The 15141-nt window shown below is 49.9% G+C and overlaps 3 protein-coding genes across 9 annotated transcripts in view; 2 read left to right on the top strand and 1 right to left on the bottom strand.

Moving 5' to 3' along the window:
• The window catches only part of C18H1orf167 (chromosome 18 C1orf167 homolog), a 28688-nt gene extending 19446 nt beyond the window's left edge, over nt 1–9242 (top strand). The window contains exon 21 of the transcript XR_012778335.1: nt 9103–9242. The gene's annotated coding sequence lies outside the window, so the exon portion shown is untranslated. The remainder of the gene's footprint in view (nt 1–9102) is intronic.
• Nucleotides 930–12084, bottom strand: MTHFR (methylenetetrahydrofolate reductase). Of its 3 annotated transcripts, XM_075520702.1 has the most exons (13): nt 11975–12056; nt 11167–11223; nt 9110–9361; nt 7729–7967; nt 7296–7406; nt 6926–7119; nt 6189–6439; nt 5302–5436; nt 4837–5017; nt 4261–4443; nt 2687–2788; nt 2324–2443; nt 930–1785 (listed from the first exon to the last, which is right to left on the bottom strand). In XM_075520702.1, exons 3-13 carry the CDS (start codon nt 9349–9351, stop codon nt 1588–1590), a joined length of 1956 nt encoding a protein of 651 aa, XP_075376817.1. In that variant the 5' UTR covers nt 9352–9361; nt 11167–11223; nt 11975–12056; the 3' UTR covers nt 930–1587. The 3 variants fall into 3 exon arrangements, with proteins under 3 accessions (XP_075376817.1, XP_075376816.1, XP_075376818.1); XM_075520701.1 differs by lacking the exon at nt 11167–11223 and having other exon boundaries at nt 11975–12084; XM_075520703.1 differs by lacking the exons at nt 11167–11223; nt 11975–12056 and adding an exon at nt 8947–9003 and having other exon boundaries at nt 9110–9247.
• CLCN6 (chloride voltage-gated channel 6) overlaps nt 9249–15141 on the top strand; it is a 79646-nt gene continuing 73753 nt past the window's right edge. For 2 of the 5 annotated variants that reach the window (XR_012778336.1, XR_012778337.1), the window contains exons 1-4: nt 12088–12293; nt 13239–13298; nt 14363–14428; nt 14998–15063. Coding sequence is in view for 3 of the 5 variants with exons in the window: in XM_075520698.1 (XP_075376813.1) it covers nt 12210–12293; nt 13239–13298; nt 14363–14428; nt 14998–15063 (276 nt within the window). In the remaining 2 variants the exon portion in view is untranslated. Of the gene's footprint in view, nt 9329–12084; nt 12294–12693; nt 13063–13238; nt 13299–14362; nt 14429–14997; nt 15064–15141 lie in introns of those variants that run through there. The other 3 variants (XM_075520699.1, XM_075520698.1, XM_075520697.1) reach the window with 3 other exon arrangements.

The raw sequence follows: 15141 nt of genomic DNA, 5'->3' as shown, positions 1-15141 counted from the left end.
GAGATGAGCAGGAGTCTGCCTGTGCAAATGCTACATCCTGTTGATTCCAAAGCCTGGACTGTCCTCGATAGGTGTGAACACAGGTCTTTATTTTTAGATTTGGCTTTTCCCCCGGGGGGGGATTCCCACATGGCTCCCACCTCCTCCCCCTGTCTAGGTCCATCAGCTCTTCATTAAGCCTTTCAGTGGGTGGCCAACCTCTTGACTGCTTCCTGCTGGTTCCTTTCTGTGCTGAATGGGCTAGGGATGAAGAAACCTGCTGGGAACAGCTGAGCACCAAAAGCTTTGCTGAGGCAAGACAGGCGTGTCTGACCCCCAACCTTCCCATTACTTGCTTCTGTGATTGATGCCCTGTAATTACCCTGGATATACGAGCCCAGTCTCAGACAGCTGTAATGAGAGGGTCTGAAGAATCTGGAAAAGGCTTTTCTTCCTTGCTTGCTTGAAAGAGATGCTCAGAGCATGGCAGGGATCCTGAAATCCCACTGGGAACTGCCCCAAGGTCTTGTTTTCCTAGCCTGTGGTAGCTTTGTAGGATTGTTAAGTACACAAAGCAGCCTCCATAGCTCCCCTAACCCCTTATTTCAATGCTGTGGGGCCTAAGGCTGTTAAGAGTCATTAGGTCAGGAACGATAGGCTATCTTTCCCTACAGGCACTGGAAAAGGACCACCCCACCTCCTGTGACCTTGTAGAACTGAGCCAAAGGTGGTAGCTGGTTGCTTTGGTAAAATCTAGGATTTAAGCTTTCTTTGCTCTACCATGCAGCTTTGTCCATACTTTATTTGCAGCATATGTTGAAAGTGAAGGCAGAACTGCCCCATAAAAAAATTGGTTTTCTTAACTTTCCCTTGTGCTAGGCTGATCATTTTGCAAACAACATGAGTCTTTGCTACTTACAAAAGTATGGCCTAGTACAAGAGACATTTGTATTTGCATATTTTATTGTACTTAATCTAAGAAATAGTGTGATTCCTACTCAGTTTCATCCAGAAGTGAAATTCACATATTCCTATTAAAAAGAAAACAGGAAATATAATAAAAGGAGAAAAGTTAGGGAGAAAATGTGAACCTTCATCTGGAGTGAGTGCAAAAGAGAGCCTGATACAATCAGTTATAAAGGAGTGCAATGTAAAAGCCACTTGAGCTTCTTTTCAGGGTTGGTAACCGCTGAAACATCTCCTTGCATAGGCACTGCTGACAGGAGTGTTTCTGCCCCCAGGGCAGCATTTCTGGCATGAGAAGGTTACCAGAATCTCGCTGAGCTTTTTCACATTGATGCACAAAAGTTCTCCTGATACTGTAATCAACATAGCCATGATTAACACCTCTTCATGCTGCAGAGCTGGCCTTCAAGCTCAGCCTAGAGCCTCAGCTTAGAGGTTCAGGTAGTTCTGGCTATTGTTCAGTGAGAAGGGGTCAAGGAGCCTCTTTATTGGGCACAGAAGAGCATGTAGTGTGGGTAGATCAGAGAGCTAGCCTGGTCACTGGGTTTAGGAGTGTGTGGTCTACCAGCAGCACAAGAGCTGCTTTTTTTTTCCCCGCAGTCAGTGGATGGAAGGAGGAAGTAGGGATTAGAAGAGGAATTCTCACTGCTGAGTCGGAGAGTTCAACAGCTCAAAAGTATCATCCACAACCTGCCAGAGGCAGTTTTCAAGTGGGAAGTCATTGTCCACCAGGTTGACCAAGTAGTAGTTGTCATGGATGTACTGGATGATCATGCGAGAGGGTGACTCCTCTTCATAGAGCTTGGCCCATTGCTCGATCCACAGTGCAAAGGCCTCATCCTGCCAACGGGAAAAAATAAAAGTTCGTAGTGGTGTAATGCACATGTTGGAGAGCTGCATTTTCATCCTGCCTCATTTAGGACAACCAGTGTCACACATGCCTAGCCAGCCTGTGGCCTGTTTCTTCTCAGTAAAAATGGCAAGAGCTGAGCAAGGAGCCGCATGCTTTCCAGTCAGGGGGAAGTGCCCTGAACTACCATCCAGAGCTGGAAGGAGACCCATCTGCAGTAAAACGGCTCAATACTGCCTCTGCGCGTGTAAGAGGAGGGGAGGGAGAGCTACTGCCCAGAGCTCTGCGGGCCAGTGCAGGGACAGGGGTAGCTCCCCAGCCTCCTGGTAGTGGGCACTTGGTGTCTGTGAAGAGCTCTTGCCGGAGCAAAGTTCTTACACTGAGGGAGCAGGAGGAGCAATACCTGGACCTCTGCAAGCTAATACCACAGCAGTATTCAATTGTGAGAGGTGTCACAGACTAAAAACAAACCAGACTCTGAACTTCCAGGGCATCACAGCAATGTATCCAGCGGGAGGGAGGACTCACCTTCCAGGAGAGGAAGCTTACAGGGTCCACTACAGTGGGCTGGATAATCTCTCTGCCTGGGAAGATGCCCCAGGTGACAGCATTGGGTTGCAGATCTGGAGCATTGGTGATATTCTGGCCCTGCCAAAGGAAGGAAAACCTTTCTGAAGCAACTGCTGGAGGAGGGATTGAGTTGGAACAAGGGCATTTACCCTCTCCTTGTTAAGAGATCAGACAGCTGCTGCACATCACAGCTGACTTGCTTCACTTTCCCTTCCCTTCATCAGCCTTCATGTCCCACTTTGTTCATAGTGATATCTGAATCTTTGATATTTGCCTCTCTCCCAAGGTGGTGACAGGAGTGTCTTGTAAACAACAGCCTACCTTGACATTGACAATGTGGTAGTTCACTCGCAACTCGTACTTCTTCAGCACTTTGAGCAGTGCTGTGACGATCTCACTGGAGGTGAAGAACTCAAGGTATGCCTACAGGGAGGGAGGGGGAAGGGGAAAGAGAAGGAGTAAGACCCTTAACTCATGGCAGGGCTGGGACAAATACAGGCCACCGAGAGGACAGCTGTGGAGTCTGGGCTGCTTGGAAGCCAGGCAGCCTAAGACTTGTATGTCCATTCCCAGAAACATGTACTACAGAGGAGGCTTGAGCAAAGGGCAGAGTAAATTAGTAAGGGAGCTGTGTCTTACTTCACAGACACAACAACTCTCAGTAAGTTGCTGAGAGCAGCGGTAACAGCCCAGGAGCAGCCAGCTCAGAAAGCTACAAGCTTCCTGTTTTGCACCCACGTAGACAGGCTGGAACAAGCTCCAGAGAGCGTCACCACAACTGCTGTGCCTGGGAAGCAGTCTGTGCCAGGCAGAGTAGAGTGGGTGGAAGAGGGCCGAGCTTGACCTCTATTCTACATGAATACCCTGTGAACAGCAGTGTCCTGCCAAGGCAGCCCAGTCTGGTGGGAGCAGAAGTCAGGGGTCTCAGCTGGGCTCTCCCAAGCACCCTACCATTCCCTGTCCTCATCTTTTATTCACAATTCTCCCTGTATGCTCGTACAACCTAATTCTGTACTTGCTCGGTCTACTGCTGCTCTGTGCTTGGCTGCTCCCAACAACTGCTTCCCCTCCCCCCATTTCCTGGCTATTGTGTGAGATGATGGATTTCCCCTCACCTCGGGGGAATTTTTTCCTTTGAAAACATAACTGCATTTGCCATCTGCTGGTCTCACGGCTTTAGCGGTTTGGATCCCTTTTGAACAAGGCTGCTTTGTTTCCTACTATGAGCCACTTGCTTGGCATTTACCTTGATGGGAGATTCCTATCACAGCCATTAGTGGCAAGGCTCTAGGGCCTGAAAATGCATGACAGGAGGAGGCAGGCATGGCGGATAAGACTGCTTGCAGGCCAGAGGAGGAACCTGGCAGGTGTCTGAACAGCGCAGCAGTAATGCTGTGGGGTGGGGGCAATTGGTGGAGAACTCACTCTTAGAGAAGGACAGATAGGGGAATTTTTAAATGCCCAGTTATTACCACGAGAAGCTGGGTGGTAGAGATACTACCTCATTGATTCTCATTTTATGAAAAACCTAGGTGCTTCCTGCATCACTGAATGAGATCAGATGCAGTGGGCAGGCACGTGTTTGTATCTAAAACTTCATGGCCCTGCTCTAGAAAGAAGTTACCAATAATTACTTGCCAAGAGTAAAACCAAGAAACTCTATAGATGTTCAACAGATGTTTTGAGGTGGGGGAAAACAGCTATGAAGTAAGCCATAGAGATGACATAGTCTGTCTCTTAAGACACCAAAGGAGCTTTGCTTCATCTCAGCAAGAGGGCATTAAGATAAGGAGCGGGCAGAAGGATTATCTGGGTGAAAGCCCAGGACCTCCCTACCCAACAGAGTCCAAACTGGGTTATAACTCTTTGCTGCCTAGCCCAGAGTAGTGCAGTACCTTTTGGAAAACATAACCCCCACTGGGCCCCCAGCCTACAATGGGGTCTGTGGATGGTTTGCCATTGATGTTTGGCTGGGAGTTGATGGTCAGGATTCCTCGTCTGTTAACCTTCTCCAGCTGCTCCTTCAGAAGGTTGGTTTCAGTAGCAAGAGGGTCATCGTTCCAAGGCATACACGTAACCTACCGTGAGGAGAAAGGATGGCTCACAATAGATGTAACAACCCTTTGGTTACCATCTGGATGTTGAAGGAACTCGGAAGTGCCCTAATGGTCTCAAACACACCTGCTTCAGGAGAGAATTCCCAGGTTTGGTTCAAGGGGCAGGATATCCTCAACTCTAAGAATGACTACTGAAGTCTATCGGTACTGGTCCTGTTATGCCGTAGCAGCTTTTCTTTTACATTGAGCCCTAGCTCTGGCTGCTGGATTCCCTTCAGCCACTATCTCAGCAAGTCCTTTTGGATAGGGAAGTGCCAATTCTTGTTTAGAAGAACAATGTGGTACCAGGAGCAAGACGGAATATACGCTATTGTCTGTACCACACTGACCATCCCTTCCTGGGCCCTCACTCACCTTGTGCCCGTTCTTGTTGGGTTCTCCGGTGATGTAACACGTGAACACCTCAAAGACACTTTCCTCACCAGTCAGCTCTTCTCCCCACATCTTCAGGAGCTCCTCCCGGGGAGACTTGCTCTTCAGGTAGAAGAGGTAATAGTCCTTCAGTTCTCCAAAGGCTGGAGACGAGGAGTTACCCCTGTAAGGGGAGCAGATACAGGATTAACAGGCCACTGAGGAAGATGCAGGAAGGCAGCCACCCAAGAAGAGAAGTATCCAGCAAAATCCACCTGGAGACCAAAAGCCTCGACATCTTGGTGCTATTCTCCTCAACTCATTCAAATCCAAGCAACTGGGGACCGCTTTGTTAGAAAGCCACACCTGTTCAGTTAAGCCCAAAGTGTGCCCAGGACACCCACTAATGACAGAGACCAGCTGTGGAGCAGGCTTTCATACCACACCTCTACCTCACTGACAGCTTACCATCGGCCATTGGGGAAATCATCCCATTCTTGAGTTCGATAGATGTAACTCTTTGGCCTAGAGGCCCAGAAGATTGGTCGAACATCTTCCACTCTTCTCTTGGGGTGAGCGCTGACTGCCCAGGGCAGAGGCCGCCTGCATGGGAGGAGCAGACATTAACACAGTTCCTCTGCTGACTTTCCACTGGAGGCTGGAAGCCCTTCCCCTGGAGAACTTTGCCTCTGGGGAGAGCAAGTAACAGGGGCTGAGAAGAGTTCTGTTTGTCAAGAAGTAGGACAGAAAACTCTCCTTCCTTTATGGAAAATCTTTTCTCACTCAGTTCCCTCACAGGATGCTCAGTAGGTGTCTATTAAATGGTTAAGTACAGGACTGACACTTGAAATTGGATGAGGTAAGGGAAAAAGCACTGTGTGAAGCTATTTTTAACAAGAAGAAAAAACAGCTATCCATTTTCCTTTGCCTCCTCTTGTCTATGCTGAAGCCTGTGGACTCAGAGAGAAGTCCGCATTCCCTTTGTCAGCTGCAGAGAACCCTAGAAATCCACAGCAGGAGCTTACATAGCACCTAGCCTGTAAGAGGGGTTGTGACAGACCTCAAAAAACATGTTTCTTCCAAGTGGCAGCTCTAAGAGTTTAGGTTTTTAAAGTTCCAGAACAGGCTACTTTTAAAGCCACTTGACTAAAACAAATTCCTCCTTCAGCTGTCCCCTCTATTCCTCCCAGCTTTTGCCAGAGACCTGCAGGAAGGGTGAATTTCTAAATGCAGAAAGGTGCTAAAAAAAAAAAAAAGGCAGAGGAGAGGTGCCAACCCATCCATTGCTTGAGCCTTCAGTAGATGGGATGGATGGATGTGAAAGAAACTAACAGAAGCCAGCATATCCTGCTCACCTGGGGTCTTCCTTCCATATGCCTAGGCGCTTAAGGACTTCGGTAGTAGCCACTTCCCGATTGAGGGTGTAAAAATGGAGCCCGTGCACCATGCCACTATCTAACAGCTCCCGGCACATAGACACTGCCAGCTCCACGCCATAGTTCCGGATAGCTGCATCATTGTCCTTGATGGGTTCAATCACATCTTTGATTTCTTGAGGCACTTCCAGCTTGGAGAGCTTCACCAGCTGGCGCAGGGAGTGGTAACCCTGGATGAGGATGCAGGGGATTTTCATTTTTCCAAGGCCCTTTTCTGACATCCCAGTAACACAGGTACTTGGTCTCGATTTTGTGGTAGGAGATTTAGAATTGGGGCTCCTGGATTCTACTCCTAGGCCCCATCTCTAGGATGGTAACACAGTCCTGGTCATGTCACTTTAGGTGATTTCTTCCCATTTCTTTACTTGTTGCCTGAGCCCAGCATGCTGACAGTGATGACTAACACCTTAGGACTGGTAGACCATTGTCTTTTATAGCCCTTTTTGCCATATGGGCACAGAAAACCTTTTAAGCTTATTGTTACATGCCTAAGAGTTTAATTTGGCAAACCACCTACAGATTTATCACATTTAGCACCCTCACTTCCCAGAAATTTTGTGGAGGATATTTATAGACCTCTCTCAGGCCCTGACCCACAAACACCTAATATCCTGGATCCTTATTCCCTCCCCTGAACCAGAATTACTCGATTTCACCTGTATAGGGAAGATGCCAGGAATAATGGGGCAGGTGATGCCAATGGCTTGACAGTCCTTCATGAACTTGAGAAAGGTTTCTGATCGGAAGAAAAGCTGCGTAATGATGAAGTCTGCCCCAGCAAAGACTTTCTCCTTCAGGTGCCTCAGGTCTGCGTCATAGCTCTCTGCTTCAGGATGACCTTTGGGGTAGCCTTTGGGGAAAAGGGGGGAGAAAAGTGAAGCCCTGGTGGTCAGGACAACACACTAGAAATTAGAAAGTAGCCAATCTGATTGTACTGTCACTTACAGCCCAAGTCCAGAGAGGGACTGCTGAGCTGATTTCCCTATCTTGGACCCTACCCCACACTCTGTAATGAAAGACATTTACCTGCCACACAGATGTCAAAGTAATCATCAAATTCATTGCGAATGTGCTTAACCAGGTCAACAGCATAGTTGAAACCATCTACTTCTTCCTCCCATTCCTCACCGACAGGATCTGAAAAGAGAACAAATCCACAGCTCTCTCCAACTGTTTGCTGGACTCAGATCTGCTAGATCTGTAAAAACCTCCTGCTATCAAAAGGAAGACAAAGCTGAAATCCCCAAGTCTGCAGTTTTACCCATGGACTCCTTTTGTCTACCCTTGAGCTAGAGGAACTGCTAATAAAGGGATCAGGTGAAATGCAGTCTCAACATTCCTGCAGCAAATTCCTGCAGCGGAAGGAGCCTCTAAATCTTATTTCTCCATTTTTACCTTGGAATTGAACGCAATAGCAATACAGCCTCAGCCCTATGCATCATAGGACAAAAGGAGTCACCTCCACGCAGTGCCATGATGTTCTTCAACCCGAGCCGCTTGGCCTTCTGCAGATGTCCTGTGATGTCATCCTTGGTCTGATTGCAGCATGTCATGTGCAGGATGGTCTCCAGGCCACAGTAGTTGACTGCAGTGTTGGCAATAATCATGGAAGAGGTCTCCTTGTCAGATCCTGGGTCCCCTGCAGGGTGCCACGTCACATCAATGAAGAGTGGACCACCTGCTCCCATGCGGTCAAACCTGTGGATTTTAGAGCTGTGTTAGCCTACCAGGTAGCCAACTCCCCTCTCTGTGCCTGGGGTATCTTGCTCACTGCTGGAATGCCAGCAACAGGCAGAGAGAACTTGGATGACAGCAGCAGGAGAGACCAAGAAAAGTGTTGAACTAGGAGTTTAGCAAGTGGGCAATGTAAATAAGGAAAGTCATCCTTTAAGGCTGTATGAGGAAGAGCTTACAATCTCTTTGAAGAAGAGGCAATTTAAGTGTTCTCTGTAGAATAAACTTCCTCCCAGCATGCTCTACTAGAGTAATATGCCTTCTGATAGACAGCAATGCAAGTCCCATTCCTTTTGAGATGGGAGACTATGCTGCAACCCCCTCTTCCCAGCTTTAACTGCAGAGGCCACAAATACGAAAAGATGGAACAGATCTCTGTTGTGTTCCCAAGCATGCCTAACAGAAGGGACAAAGGCTCCCCTAACTTGTGTCTCTCCTGCCCTGGGTTGGAACAGGCGCTTCTGTTTAAAGTAAACCTGGCACTGGCATACAGTAGTTACAAAAAGAGTTATGAAACTCCCTCTTCTCCTCCAGGTGAGTACATGGTGGCTCCCAGGGCTCCCCACTGGGCTCCAGGATAACCTTTAGCTCTGCTGAAAACTATCACCTTTTATTTAGCATGTAGATGGGGACACCTATCTCAGAGGCTAAAACTGTAGTCCTCAGTAATACAGAGGCACAAACCATAGTGGCTGGATGATTCTGAAAGCAAGTGGGAGTCTCTGTTCCAGAGACTTTGGCACACTGCCCATCAAGTAATATTTTCTGCTTTTAATAGGTACTTTTCTGCTCTATTGTCCCCCAGCACTCTGCTTCAGCCCCAGAGCATGACAGTGGGGTTGCTCCATCTTCACAGAGCATGGGAGGGGGGAAACAGTCTGGCCCCCTCAGTAACCCCACCATGACACTTAACTCTTGAGGGCCTCCAAGGAAGACAAGTTACCTGGTGTCCATTACCCTCCTCAGCAGGAAAGCACAGCCCCACTACCTGCTTCGTCACCTGGAAGGGGAGACAGAGCATGGGGCAGAGCCTGCCTCATTAACTATTTCCCAGCCCTCCACCAAAGACACTTCATCTCTCCCCTCTCCCACCTTGCAGCCCTCACCTGGAGATGAGATTGACAGCAGCATTGGCTGTACGTGGAGGGAAGAACTCCAAGGAGAACCACTTGTCTCCAGAGTCCTGCCGCCGGCGCATCTTCTCCCGCAGTCGCTCATGACGGTCAGCATCGAGGACAGGGGTGGAGCAGCGTGAGCTGTCCTTGGAGCCCTCGCTCCCACTACTGCTGCCACCATCAGACTTGGAGCTGGAACTGGCACTGCAGGTATGCTGGGTCTCATTGACCATGGTGAGGTCTCTGGAGGAGCGGAACAGAAGGAGCACAGTGGGTACAAGGCAGGACACAGATCTCAGCAAGAAGCAGTTACAGCTGGGGTGGGCAGCAGATGATGAAAAAGAAGCCTATGCCAAGACCCAACGTTAATCATCATCAAGCAGTCCCTTTTGCCAGCCCTCGCTATAAGCTGTAGTGGGGGATCTGGTGAAAACACAATAAAAAGCATGTGTTTAGATAGTGCTGAGAGAAATAACACAGCAGATGGCTTCATGCCACTTTGATGCAGCTCTTCTGTGCCTGCTGGGTCAAATTTGGCTCTCAGAAGAGTCAGGTCAACATCACTTTTGCCCTGACTACAACTTAGCAAGCCATGATACCCACGTGCATCAGGTGAGGGCCTCTTTGATCTTGTGGCTTTGGGCTGGACATGCCAGCAGTTTTGTTGTTTTTTTTTTTTTTTTTTCCTCTACAGCAGCTGCTTCTTGGACTGTGTCCATCTTCAGAGTTTCCATTCTGTTTGTTCCCAAAAGACCATGCTTCTTTACAGTGTAGGTAGAAGAGCAAGTGCTAATAGGGCAGGTACACAAGAATGCACAAACTATTCCTATGTCAGAAAAAAGTGAAGAATCCCCTCTGATCAGGCCATCCCCACAAATACCATCCTTTGTTTTGTCTTTGCTGGCATCAGACAGTTGCATTTCTAACCATTAGCCTTCTTTCACAAGACACACCATCTCCACAGACAACTGTGTGTGCCGAGTGCACACGCTCAGCTCTTTCCTTTACCAGATAACGCTGTTCATGTTGCTTTCCTCACCAATTGTGGCTGCTTGGAAACAAGGTCAGCAGAGACCATCCCCTTCTCCCTGCCTTGCAACATGATGAGCTGTGCTTGCTTGGCTTCACAGAAAGAAAAACAGCACTGCAAGTCAGTGGTACGAGTGGGTCTAGGATGCTCAACTCCCAAAAGTGTTTCGCCCTATGCCTTTAATAATTAGGTAGGGATTACAGATAATTAGAGAAGAGCTACCATATAATTTGGATCTGCGTTATTTGCTATGTACCTGCCAGGACGTAAAATTATCACTGGAAAGCAGCACGTTGTCTGAGCGTTCCGTAACATCACAGCCCATTTTGGAGGAAATGGTTGCGTGAGCTAGCACGCACTTTGTCCTTATCATAAGCTCTGTGGGTTTAGGTCATCCAAGAAGACTTTGAACTCATCTTCTACTGTTTACACTGAGTTGCCAATCAAGCAAAACCCTTTGGGAGAAAGTCTACTTTTACCACCTGGGGACCTCTCCAGCTGGCAGGAGATGAGAGAATGGAGTGCAGGCCTTCTGCTGCCAAGAGGAACTGGGAGGGGAGTCTTAAATCTCTTGTGTACCAACATAGCGGGCCACGGTAAAGATCAGTAGCAAAGACCCATTGACAAGTGAAGCAAAAGCAACTGGGTGCACAGTAACAGCCCTGACCAAGCTCTCTCTCAAAGGACTTTGCCTGACGTCCACGTGGCACTAATCTAGGAGAATTATCCCAAAGCATATGTTGGTGATCAAGCTAGCGGCGCAAAATCACGTGCAGTCAACTCCCAAAATCTCACTTCTAGCAAGCATGCCACAGCACCGTAGGCAAGTCAAAGGACCTGTGTTTTTCCACTTGAGATTTAACACCCATCATAGGGGAAGGGTTCACATATTAATGTCTCTATAGGATGAGACTTGCTGTTGAGGAAAGGTCCTTATCTTACTGGCAACCTAGAACCACAAAGACAGCAGAAAGACCCCACCTTTGTCTACAAGCAGCATTTGGAACGGTTTCCTTACCATCAGATGCATCACAGATCTGCTGGCAGAAGCTTGCAGTTATTGCAAAAAGATTTTCTAAACACCAAAACCAGTTGCAAATAAGACAATCTTAAACGCCCATCAGCTCCGATGGGTCAGCACTCCCGCTCCTCTGTCTCTACAACGCTGCAGAGCTCAGAGCAAAGATCTGTGGCCCAGCACACTGATGCTGATCAGCATGGATGTGCCCATTTGCTTTGCTGTAGGGTACTCTTACTGCTTCCAGGCCTGAGCTGACACCCACACACGCAGCGTGGGGATCTGCATCCTCCTCAGCTTAGTTTTACCACCCAAGCTAAACTCGTCTGCACAGACGTACACTTCACAAGGGACTTGTCCAGGGCCTTGCTGTCCTAGGCCGTGGCATCGGGCTGACAGCCCTACAGGGCAGACAAGGGGCCCGCCGCTGGATCTACTGCCTGGCCAGCGGGGCAGCTGATGGGGCAGCGGCACGGCACGGAAAGGCCGGGGTGAAACGGCCCGGGGGGGGAGCCCAGTACCCCCGCGGGCTGCCGGGGGAGAAGGGGAGCCAGCAGCGCTGGGGGGGGTGTCCCTGCGCCGCAGCCGGGCTCGGGGCCGGCCGGGCGGGGATCAAGCTGCAGCCCGACCGCGCCTTCACCTCAGCTGAACCCGCTGGGAGCGCAGCGCGGCTCGGCCCGAAGCGGCCGGCGCGCAGACCGGGCCGCGGACGCAGCGGCAGCCTGGCCCCGCATCGCGGCTCGGCCCGCCGCGGGGGCTCCCCAGCGGCGGGGGCGGGATGGGGCCCCCCTTCCCGGGCCCCGCTCACCTGCCGGCGGTGCTAGGCGCTGCGCATCGCGGGCGGCCCCATCCCGCGGCGCTTTAAGAGCGGCCGGGGCGGGGCGGTCACGTGGTGCCCCGCGCTTTCCCTTCTCCGACATGGCGCCGCGACCTCAGCTCCTCCGCGCCGCCCCGGCGGGGGCGGGGCCAGGCGGCGGCCGCGGCGGGGTCACGCGCGGCGCGGCGCGGCGGGTGGGGCCGGGAAGGGGCGGTGGCGGCGGAAGATGGCGGGGTGCGGGTCCGGGCTGTGCTGCTGCTGCTGCCCGCGCTGCTGCGGCGAGCGGGAGAGCCGCACCCCCGAGGAGCTGGTACGGCTGCGGCCCCGCGCGCCCCCCGCCGCCGCCGGCCTCGTGCCTGCCGGCGGCAGCCCCGCCACCGGGCCTCGGCCCGGCCCCGCCGCCGCGCCGGCTCTGGGGAGCGCCTGAGGGCGGGCAGCTCTTGGGGGCGTTGAGCGTTGCTATGGCACCGGGCCCGGTACCTCCGCCCCCGGTGCCGGCGCCTCGGGGCGCGGTACGTCGCCCTGGGTGCCAGCGCACCAGACCGCGCTCGGCCCGGCGCCTCAGGGCGCGGTACCTCAGCCTGTGCTCTGCCCGGCGCCTCAGGGCGCGGTAGCTCAGCCGGCTCTCGGCCCGGTGCCTCAGCGCGTTCCCGCTCTCTTTCCTCATGTTGGGCCCGGTACCTTAGCGCGTTCCCGCTCTCTTTCCTCATGTTGGGCCCGGTACCTCAGCCGCTGCTGCCAGTGCCTCGGCCCGCACTGTCCCGGTACCCCAGACAACGTTTGCTTTGGCTGGGCCTGGCATCCCAGCTCCTGTGGCCGGTGCCTCAGCCTGCGCTGCTGCCCCTCCCGGGTACAGCACCCCTTGCAGCCATTAGAGGGGAGTGGCTCTGGCAGGGGCTCTCTCCAGCTGCCCGGCATAGGGGAATGATATCTGTGCAAGTTTCTTGTCCTGTGCTTCCCTGTAACCTGTTGCTGTGAAGGAAGCTGGGATGTGGGTTTAGTACTCTGCTTTACTATGCTGTGGGGAGCTCCCACATAGAAGTAATGTAGCGTATTCTTGCTGAGGGGTAGGCTTTAAGGTAAGACCCTATACAGTTAGCCCAAAGTAAATGGTGGTCTGGTAATCCATACTCTGCCTTTGTAAGTGGTAGTGGCATAGGTCTTCCCTAATTTTGGCTTTGCGATGAACGTTCATGAGCACCTGTACGTGCGTTAATTCCACTGATAATTTTCCTTTCCCACGTTTGTTTTGCAGACAATCCTAGGAGAAACTCATGAAGAGGAGGATGAGATCCTTCCACGCAAAGACTATGAGGTGGGACATTAACTGATAGTGGCTTGTGATGTTAACGTGGAAAGAGCTACAGATCTGTTTGAGTTTGTAATGGAGCAGGTACTCAAAATGCATCACTAGTTAGATTGCATTGGCACCAGCAGAAATACCAAGAGTTGCTGCACTTGCAAAGAACTGCTCCTCATCATTATACATTTCTAGGTTAAAGTCCTGTGAGTAGAGCTTGAACATCTGCTGCTTAAGTCAGACTCTTGTTGAGAAAATTAATTTTCAGAGCCTGCTGCATTGTTCCACTTTTTAATGTGAGATTTAGAGGCTTGAGTGGTCTTGTTTCCTCATGACTGTAAAAGCATGTGTAGCTACTTGGTCACTGTTGCCTTACTGCTGTTTCTGATGTCATGCTGGCTCACAGCAGATCTTCCCATCTATCAGATCCTGCTTCTTACAGGAGATTTTTGCTTTTTGCATGTCCGTATGGTGGCCCTGAGCTATTTAGAGCAGTTGCTGTCAGCATGGGTGTCACCAGCTCAGTCTGTTACTGCTTGCTTGAAAAGGTGAAGTTGATGTAGATAGAAGCTAGTGGTACTTTGTGAGTGCAACTGGGCAACTCTATATTGCTTTTAACTCCCTGCTGTGATAAGCTTAAGAATTGATGCTGTTCATCTGGAGAGGAATTCCTATCTAGTGTTCCTGTTGTAGTGAGAGGTTAAATATAAAGATCTAATGTTATCCCCTGCACTGTCAAATTGGAGGCACTTAAAGAAGTAAAATCTAAATCTGTACAATGTGACTTCTTTAAATTAAAGTTGTATTAATCAGTCGTGTTCCTGTTTGCTTCCCTCTCTCTCTCAGCTTGGACAGTGAAATTGGTCTGTTCTTTCACTTCCTGATTCTCAGGGTCTGGCTTTGCTGGAAATATTTAAATGAAGTTTTTTCCAGGAGTTTTTTCTCTTACTGTTGTTTGCAAAACCTACTGTGGGGGTAGTAATGACTTCTGTAATCTTTAACAAGGTCTTCTATCCATAGTTTTTTGCACAACCTGTTGCAGCCGATTCTCTTAAATTGACCTTTTGGCACTCTTTCAGAGCTTGGATTATGATCGCTGTATCAATGACCCATACTTGGAAGTTTTGGAGAGCATGGACAACAAGGTAGGACCTTGTTCTTTCTTTTTCATTAGCTTGAGAGCTAAAACTGTGGAAATTGCCCAGAGAAATTTGCCCAGAGAAGTTGTGGATGCTCCCTCATTGGAAATGTTCAAGGTCAGGTTGGATGGGGCTTTGAGCAACCTGATCTAGTGAAAGAGTCGCTGCCCATGGCAGGAGGGTTGGACTAGATTGTCTCTAAAGGTCCCTTCCAACCTAAACCGTTCTATGATTCTAGATACTCTCTACTGCGGGAAGTTTTGTGGTTTTTTTTTTTCTTCTTTATGAAAGAAATTCTATATGCTCTCTTGGTTTCTCTATTAAAAGAATAGAAATGTGTGGAGATAACTCCCAGCATCTGTTCTGATCCTCAGGTTTAAATTGAATGAGATGTTCAGCACTTTCAGTTCCCTATTTTCAGTTTGCTGTTGTCATCATCTTCTGTTGATCTTCTGTTGATTTTAGCACTCTAGCTGTAGTTGAGCTGTGGAGTCCAAAACTGCCTTTTTCTGATCCCTATTTCTATGTTGCTTTGACTTGGCTTTTTTTTTTTTTTTTATCCTCTTCCTAAACAGAAAGCCCAGAGATACGAAGCAGTGAAGTGGGTGATGGTTTTTGCTATTGGAGTCTGCACAGGACTGGTAAGGGTCATGCTGTTTGGGGAATGAGGAAAATTCAGGAGACTAAGCAGGAATAAGTTAGAAGTCAATGGCCGAGGA

This window comes from Mycteria americana, chromosome 18 (genome assembly GCF_035582795.1).
Source record: "Mycteria americana isolate JAX WOST 10 ecotype Jacksonville Zoo and Gardens chromosome 18, USCA_MyAme_1.0, whole genome shotgun sequence".
Lineage (NCBI taxonomy): Eukaryota > Metazoa > Chordata > Aves > Ciconiiformes > Ciconiidae > Mycteria > Mycteria americana.
The sequence above is the reverse complement of the archived record's forward strand: the minus strand, read 5'-3'. Positions and strand labels throughout refer to the sequence as shown.